Genomic DNA, 9,128 nt, shown 5'->3' with positions numbered 1-9,128 from the left:
GATCTTGTTCTTGCATGTGGGTGCGAAAACTAGACCCTACCATGACAATTTCAAGTTTACTAGAAACCAGACCAAAAACTCTTGGAAAGATTTTGTGTTTTTGCAGCTTGTATTCAATCAATTAAAATATATGATGAGTCTTGACTGTCAGATTAAATCTACCTTTTGAAAATAACCTCTAGGCAGATATTAAAAATATTTTTTTTCTATTGGTCTGATGTAATATTTTGTTTTCAAGGTCATGTTTCCAATAACTGCAAGTGAAAAAATCATCACAATTAACAGAACTGAAGCTTTCAAACATCCAGCTGTGTGCAGTTAATCTATATAATATGTTTCACTTAGTGATGAAGTTCCTGAACTTTTCAGTTTATTATAATTTATTGAATAGATCTGTGTTGTATAATTAACTCAAGCACAAGTAGGGAAAATAAGAAGATAAAGAAAACAAAAATGATAAAAGTTATTAATACATCCATCACATGTGGATTAAACAGGAATGAAGGGATATCAGAACTTGGTAAAATCCTAGAAGTGAGAACTTTCTTTTCTTTTCACCATGACTCCATATCAACATCCATCATCCTCTTTTACAAAAACATTTCCAGAAGCGTTTTGTTCCTCCGGCTTCGCAAAATAACTGAAAAGGACACGTCAAACTGAGCTGACGTTCTGTAGGTTCCACAGAGGGAAAAACTGCGACATATTTTTGAATTCCCCCCAGGATATCACCGCAGCCATGACAAACAGCACCGTGACAAGCAAGCCACCTGTGACACTTCGTCTGGTTTTCCCAGGGAGCCAGTGTGGCTCGCTCATCGGCAAAGGAGGCTCCAAGATCAAAGAGATCAGGGAGGTACGGCTGCTTGTCCTCCTTCTTTTCCAGCTGGAATTTGTTTGTCTGAACCCACACAGGAAAAAAAATCCTCTGGGACTCAGAAATCAAACAATACTTGTTTTTCTGCTTTAAGATGGTCACTGCTTCTGAAAATAACACCCAGTAACAGAATCTGAAAGTATTTTCTAGTCCTAAAATCTTATTGCACTTGACATAAGACAAAACTAACTGACAATAATCGTTTCAGCAAGATATAAGAGCTTGTTTCAAGTAAATACATTCTTAATGTTGATGTAAAAGTTCTGGTTCTTTTTACTTTTGTAATTTCCACAAATAATCTGTCAATGGAACTAGACTTTTCTAAATCAGTATAAAGGAATTACTTACTTAAAACAAGCTCTATGTCTTCCTGATAAGTTACTTTCAATTTAGTTTTGTCTTAATTCAAGAGTACTAAGATATTTCCACTAGAAACTGAACTGACGTGGTAAGATCCTGTGTTTTTGTGCCTGCATGGATCAGTTTGAGCCCCTCGTCCAAATGGACAATATTTGTGAGTGTCTCTTCAAATATTGGAGCATGCATTGCCTTTCAGGCTGCAGCTGCTCCCTGCAGGTCACAGAGTGTTTGGGGTAATCTTCAAACGGCTTTTCCGCGCCTTATTTCCAGGAATAAACAGCCTTTGTCTCGTCTGTCTTTTGGTTGATGTGAAGACCACAGGCGCTCAGGTTCAGGTGGCAGGAGACATGCTGCCGGACTCCACAGAGAGGGCCGTCACAATCTCCGGCACGCCACAGGCCATCACTCAGTGTGTGAGGCACATCTGCTCCGTCATGCTGGAGGTGAGTTCTGCTGGAAACGGTTTGGGTTCGATCTGGAAGATGTTCAGTACTAATGAGCATTGAAAGCAAAATGGAGGCTTTGGCTTTTGTTAAAAAAAAAATCAAAAACAATTAGATGAAAGTGTTTTAATTTGAGGGTTTTCCTCATCAGGACATGTTAAATGGTTTCATCTCCAGTAAAACCAGATTATTGTCATTATTTACTGAAAACAAGCAATGTCAAAACAATTCAGCCTCTCAACCAGGCCCATTTCTCGTTTCAGTGTTGATTCACTTCATTGAGGCTTGAAGACATTAATTTTAAGGCTCCACCACAGCATTTTTTACTTTGACTGGGCCATTTATACGCTTTGTTTTTTTCCTTTTTTGATATGTTTTGATGTAGTTTAGCTGCTGTGTTTGATGACCCAGTACAAGCTGGACTTCAACTGTTGGACAGAAAGAAAAGAAATAAAGAAATAGCTTTGCTCTCATATACTCAGAAAAAGAAAACTGGACATTGAAAGTTTTTAAAAATTACAGCTTTAACATTAGATTACTTTGGTTCACAGAAAAGTTCATGGTTAACTGACTGACTATTAAATGTCCTTATTCTAATCCCAAACCATCCGCTGTGTTTGACATTCTTTGATTTTCTCCAGACATGATGCGTTGTGATCTCTAAAAGTTTTGTTCTTCATTCAGATTCAGTTCTAATAAAATGCAGGCCATCCTGCTGCATCCAGTCCTGGAAAGATCTTTCTCTCTCTCTGTAGAAATATGGACAATAAATTGTTTGGAAATCTCCTGATTTTTCAGATTGACGGACGGCTGCAGTTACCACTGCGAGGCCATCGCTGATGTCTTTCTGTTCTGGCTTTGTGTTAATGCACTGGTTTAGGTCCCAGACCAGTAAGCCACTGGTTTCATGGAGGGGCTTTTAACTGGTGATCATCAGTTGATCCAAATTGGCTCCACATTTGTTGAGTTAATGTCAGAGTGGAATCTGGAGTGTGATTTTTTTTTTACCTTAGAGGTAAAGATTTTTTTCATTTTGTCCCAATATGAAAAGGCCCAGAAATAAACAACGGTGCATTTTCTGTCATATTTTACTGGCAGCCGGTTTAATTCATATTCTGATTCCTTATCCAGTCCATCAGTCGCTGCCTGCTCAGTATGTGAACCTCTTTGTTTTGCTTCTTAGTATTTCTTGCAGCCTGTCAGCTGCAGAAGTTACTGTTAATGTATTCCCGCCGCATCAAGCGCAGTGCTGGGTTTGGATTGGAGCTTCAACTTACTCCTAATTATGGGGTCTGCTCACAGCTTTGTGCTTCAGGGTCTCATATTCTTTTCATTGCAGATGTACAGGGCATAAAAATGCTGATTGAGTGGTATAAAGTAGCGGATAAAATGCACCGCTGCTAGCTGTGGGAGTGCATAATGTTTTCTCCTCTTTGGTTTGCTCGCCTGTGCCTCCAGTCTCCACCGAAAGGAGCAACCATTCCTTACCGTCCCAAGGTCCTTCCTGCCGGCGCTCACGCTGTGTTGGCCCCGCAGCACTCTGCACAAGTAAGTGGTCAAACAGGAGTAATCCATCTTTTAAAGTATATGAAAATTTAAAAAATGCAGCAGCTGAATAACACCGGTTATTAACCACCAGAGGGACTCGTTTGTGAGAAAAAACTGCTCTGAGGTAATATCTTCATGCTGAGATGCTGTAAGCAGAGAAATTATAAAGGAAAGATGCTAAGAAGGCTGAAGGCACAAATTATGTGGACATATGTGACTTTTACAATGTCTTGCATCACTGCTCTCAGCCTGATTTACATGCTACTTTTTACATGTCACATAAACTTTACTGTATTCTAAAAGGATTTCAAGAGATAAACCAGGTCAGCAACAACAAATTAAAACTCACCCACAGCTGAAACATTTTAATGTTTTGTTATGTTTTGTTGCAAGAGCTAGCAAAGTTAATTTAAAATGCATTTCTGCTTTCAGATTTTAGACCAAAGTGGTTTATTACAAAACAAGCAAAAACCATTTTTTAGAATGAGGTGATCTGGAAAATGAAGACGGATAAGTGAAGCCAATTAGTTTGTTATAAATATTAAGAGCAAATTTTACATACGAACTTATTGAAAAACTCCTCATATGGCAGTTTCTTATTGCATCCATGATCAAAAACATTTGTTTGGTTTTGAGAGTTGCAGAGCTCACCCTTCTGATGAACTGACGCGCATCAGATTTTCATTTAGCACTTCAGAAACGGCCGAAGTCTCAACATGAAAATGTTTGTTTTTGAGTCAACACATCTCAGAGCTGAGGATTTTTACCATGAACAAAATCACTGATATCTGTGTGAAATTTCCATTTTTACGCCGTCTTCCAGACACTCCCGTAATTTCAGCTTTCGCTAAATAATTAAAACTACATCTGACCAACTCATTTTGGATTTAGCTGAAGCAAACTGTGGATTTTTAATTGGGTTAATTTTACTTTTGTGTTTCAAAAACAAAACAAAACAAAAACATGGATATTTTTTCAAATTGGAACAACCAATGAATAAACCACATGCATACTTTTGAGCTATTTTGCCAGTGGGGATGAACAGATTTCAGTTTGTAGACATTCAAAGCCAGTAGAGAACTGCAGCTGGAACAAAGTTTGGACTCAGGGGGTTGAGTACAAAACAAACACAACATCTTCTTGTTTTTCTCAGTAGAAAACATGCATTCCTTCCCCTTCAATTCACAATTATGCACCAACCTATTAAAATATCCACAGGTTTGTGGCTGCTGCATAACAAGATGTGTAAAAAGTGAGAGACATGAGTTCTTGCATGTCAGACAGAAACCTGGAAGACGGGCTGCATGTAAAGTTCATGTGTCTGTCTGCTGTCCTGAATTTTGGCTGTGTGTGCTCTGACCTATCAGACATCTGTTTATGTTATTGGATTTCAAGCCACAGTCAAAGGGGGCAGAAAAACAGCAGATGACATTTAGATGAAATTCCATCAGATCCATACACATTAGAGCTGGGAAGGGAATGGATTTCCACTGCACCCGGCCGGGTCACACTTCAGACTCGGCTGCACAGTTTCTGTTTGGTGTTTCATGTTACAACATGTCAGTTTGTCGCCCCTCATGTCTTGTGTCCTTTCAGGCGTTTGCAATCCCAGGACAGTATGCATTTGCACATCAAGATGTAAGTAGAGCCAGTCTGAGCGACTGCCATCCGTCCTAACGGTCTACTCCTGCCCACTCCTTCCAAGCGCATCAATACGCCCTTTCTGTATCCCACTCTGCAGAGAGGAAACTTCAGTAACCCCGATCTGTTGACATGACTAACACTAACCCACAGTAGTAACCTGCATTGATTGAAATGGAAATGATCTCATTTATGATCAGTTGTGACTGTATTCTGCATGCTTTCTAAAGGCAGATCGATCTCTTTCACACTGACACCATCTGTGATGTTTGTGAACTTCAGATTGTAGTTTTCAGCTCCTCTGAAATAATCCACTTTGATTGGTTAGCTCTAACTTCCTTCCTACCCTGCAGTTGACCAAGCTTCACCAGTTGGCTATGCAGCATATCCCCCTCCCTTCCCTTGGGCAGAGCAACCCTACCTTTCCTGGTACGTACCCACGGCTCCCCGGGGAAGTCCATCTATCCCTCTGTCTTCACTCCTCTTGGAAATCACACCGTCAATACACTGCTGTTACCTCAGTGAGGATCAAGGATGTCTCCATTCTCGGAGTTTAGAGACTCTCACAGGTTTTTATCTTTGTAGGTGGTGGCTTTTCTAGTCATACTCTGCTTTTTGCAGATGAAAGGAGAGAGAAAAAGGCAGCCAGTTTAAAGGTCAAGCCACCAGAGTATTGTTTCATCAATAATCTTGAAAGTTAGCCACAGAGATATTTACACTCTGAAGAGGAATATTTTACAGACAGAAGCAGACAGTCTGAGATATTTCAGAGTCATGGCAGCTTCTTTGGGCAAGGAAAATGGAAAAAATGACAGAAATATTTACATATCAGTAAATATTGCTCACCTTTTCTCATTTCCTCCCAAATTTAAGCCCATTCACCCAGTTACCCCCCGTCCAAAAAATCCTTTACCTTCACAACATTTCTCCTCTAAATCTAACATAATCTTGGCCACATCATCCCCAACCTCAGTCGTTCCAAACTCATTTAATCTGCCCCGACTAACCACAAACATTACACTGCATCACAAGCTGCGTCTCCATTCACCATATAATTGTGCAAAATGGGAATTAATAGTGATAAATTTGCTTAATAGAAACTTTTGAAATTTTGGAAAAAAAAAAAAAAACTTTTTCCATATGTTTTTGTTGTAGGATGAGCTGTTTTTCAGCTGTATTGATGGATAAAACTGCAATAGAAAAACTTTTGCATCAGAATTCATGTGATCAACAAAAGATGAAAAAAGACAACAGGAAGTGGTAGAAGGATGATGACAGCATGTTTTTTAAATGATTTATGTGAACAAACTTATTCATGTATGATTTTATTTGCATTTCTTATTTAATGGAAACACTGCAATAGTGAAACTGTTTTTTTGACAGTCGCGGAACATCGACGTTTTGTGCATATTTGGAATGGGAACGCAGCTAATGGAAACAGATCCAGCTGCTTCTCAGTCACTTAGAATGTCATCAAAGGTTTGATTTATTTCACAATTTCAAGTTAAGAAAAGTGAAACTCAAATTATAGAGGTTCAAAACACACAGTGATGTATTTCTAAAAGGTTAATTCTTTGTTTGCAGAGCGATCTGTGCAAGAACAGTATTTTAAAATTGAGTGGAGAGAAAAAGTATACACACTAAACATCCATCCATTTTCTGTACACCCTTGTCCCTAATGGGAGTGTTGCTGCTGCCTCTCCAGCTGAGAGGCAGGGTCACATGGACAGGTTGCCAGTCTGTTGCAGGGCAACACAGAGACTGACAGCCATGCACACACATAGGGAGAATTTAGAGAAACCAATTAACCTGACAGTCATGTTTTTGGACTGTGGGAGGAAGCTGGAGAACCCACCATGCACAGGGAGAACATGCAAACTCCAAGCAGAAGGACCCTGGGCTGGGAATTGAACCCAGAACCTTCCTGCTGCAAGGCAATGGCTCTACCAACTGCACCACTGTGCAGCCCCCACTAAACATATACACACTAAACAAGTTTAGTTGCAGTCACAAGTCTCCAACTTAGTCTTTGTTCTGAAACTTTTCAATACACCCGAATCAAAGGAAAAATGATTGATCAGGTTGTTTCAAAAAGTCTTGACTTGTCCAGGAGGAAACTCATCCAGGCCTGGAGGGTCGGTCTCCTGATGGATGTGTCTCCACTTAAACACACCTGAGTCAAATAATGAGGTCGTTAGCAGGACTCTGGAGAACCTGACTGCACTTAGGAGGTGATTCAGCTATTGGATTCAAGTGTGTTGGACCAGGAAGACAGCTAAGAGATGCAGGACACCAACCCTCCAGGACCAGGATTGCCCACCCCTGCACTAGAGTGTAGAGCAGAAATACTTTGTGAGATTTTGTGTTTTTGCAGTGCAGTCACCTTTTCTTCAGGATGTGGATGGACTGCATGTTTCCATCTCAGTGTAACATTTCTTTATTAAACTTCTCCTTTTCTGTTGTTCTTAAACTAAATTAGGGTTTTTCTTTAGCTGTAAGCAGAATTAAGTGCTTGAAATATAATCACTCTGTGTGTAATGAGTATTTGAGTTTCATTTTTTTAATAAATGAACTTTTTGATGAGATTCCATCAGACGGAGAAGCAGCAGCTGCACATTAGATTTTTCATGCAGGTTTTATGCGATAGCCATCCTAAACTCAGATTTAAAACTGCAGCAAGAGAAAGGATGAGCTTTGTATATATGTTTGTAATTTATATGTTCAAGATGAACCAGCCACATTGGTGTTGATTTTTCATGTCATGAATGTGTGAACCATCAGCACAATGCTGTTATTAGCGCTTCTTGTCCTACTTTGCAGGATTGGATGCTTCTGCACCCACTAGCACACAGGAGCTGGCAATACCTAATGATGTAAGTGTTCCACTGTTTCACCAACACTTGCATCCTCATGCGACTGAGTTCATTAAAACTTTCTAGAAGACGAGTTACGGTGGGAGATGTTGGGATGCACACATCTGAGCAACAGAAAGTAATTCTCCTTTTTCTTGGCCGACAGATATTACTTCATAAATTCACCCGCTGCATTGTCAGAGAGGAGTTGTCGGCAGTATTGCTGAATATTACTACTCATAAATAAAGCTAGTTAATTTCAGGTCATAGATGCAGATAAGTGTTCACTTGGCACTGAAGCCCAGATCAGATTAATGATGCATTTAAACCAGTCAAGGGTGCAAAGTTACTCAGACTGCAGCAAAACAGATATTTAAATCAGGATTTTGGTGCAAGGTTTTTGTATCCATACTTTAAATAAATACAACCTAGTCCTTTAAGATTACTGAGGTACAAAAATATGTCTCTTACGTTCCTTATTCTGATATTTTATCCTACTATCGTGTTTGAAATAAATAACAATAGTAATATTTGGTTCAATATCAAACACCAAAATCTTTTTGATTGAAAGCATATATTTAGTTTATAAACTAAATATTTTGCTCCAAATTAAATATTTATTTTGCTAGCTAAATACTTACCCAAAACAAACTTTTCATTTTCAAACTAAAATATTTAGTACAGATCTCAAATGTAGGAATATTATTCCATATCATTTCTGGAATAATATGGTGCAAATGTGACTGAAAAATTAACATGTAGGACCAGATGAATAAACCAAGTTGCTTTCATTTTAACTAACTTTTGGCACATTTTGGTTTTGGAGGAGTTTGAAGTATTCATTGATTTTAGCAATATGTTAAACAACTGTGGTCCACTGAGCCAGCAGCTATAAAACCAACAATAATTCAAACTCATGTGTCCAGTTGTTTAAAGTTATACTAGTGTGTTGAATGAGGAGAAAATTAAGCTGCATTCATTGTGACACCGTTGCTGCCGCCAGCCGGAGACCTGCAGGTTAAAAACAAAGGAAGGCCACTCAACCCTGATTTGGCCCTTCAAAGTTCCCGTTATCGCTCCCTCCGTTTAATGAAATGCAAAATCAACAAAGTGGCTGTCTGACCGTTTTGCTGGCTGGACCGCTGTCTTTCTGGAGTCTTCTTGTTACTAGGCAACCGACTGAGATTCATGAAAGAGTCAAGCAAGTAACCTTTCCCTAAAATTGTGAATTGTCAGTCAACACCACGCATAAAACAAACAAGAAGGATTTGACACGGTAATCACCGAGTTTCAGAGGCGCTGGTTGGTAGACGGAGCACGGCGCTTCGCTGTTTACAGACCATCATATTATTTTTTTTTTTGAAATGAAATGAAATTTTATTCGAACATGATACAAATATAAAATAA

The 9,128-nt window shown here is 39.2% G+C and overlaps 1 protein-coding gene across 1 annotated transcript in view; it reads left to right on the top strand.

Annotated features, from left to right (window-relative positions):
- The window catches only part of LOC106939872 (poly(rC)-binding protein 3), a 27,016-nt gene that overhangs the window by 10,091 nt on the left and 7,797 nt on the right, over positions 1–9,128 (top strand). Inside the window, exons 6-11 of the mRNA XM_015022439.1 lie at positions 725–856; positions 1,552–1,680; positions 3,139–3,228; positions 4,825–4,866; positions 5,223–5,298; positions 7,690–7,742. Coding sequence (XP_014877925.1) covers positions 725–856; positions 1,552–1,680; positions 3,139–3,228; positions 4,825–4,866; positions 5,223–5,298; positions 7,690–7,742 — 522 coding nt within the window. The remainder of the gene's footprint in view (positions 1–724; positions 857–1,551; positions 1,681–3,138; positions 3,229–4,824; positions 4,867–5,222; positions 5,299–7,689; positions 7,743–9,128) is intronic.

Source organism: Poecilia latipinna, unplaced genomic scaffold (genome assembly GCF_001443285.1).
Source record: "Poecilia latipinna isolate Pla-1442-1.1 unplaced genomic scaffold, P_latipinna-1.0 Scaffold3007, whole genome shotgun sequence".
Classification (NCBI taxonomy): Eukaryota; Metazoa; Chordata; class Actinopteri; order Cyprinodontiformes; family Poeciliidae; genus Poecilia; species Poecilia latipinna.
The sequence above is the reverse complement of the archived record's forward strand: the minus strand, read 5'-3'. Positions and strand labels throughout refer to the sequence as shown.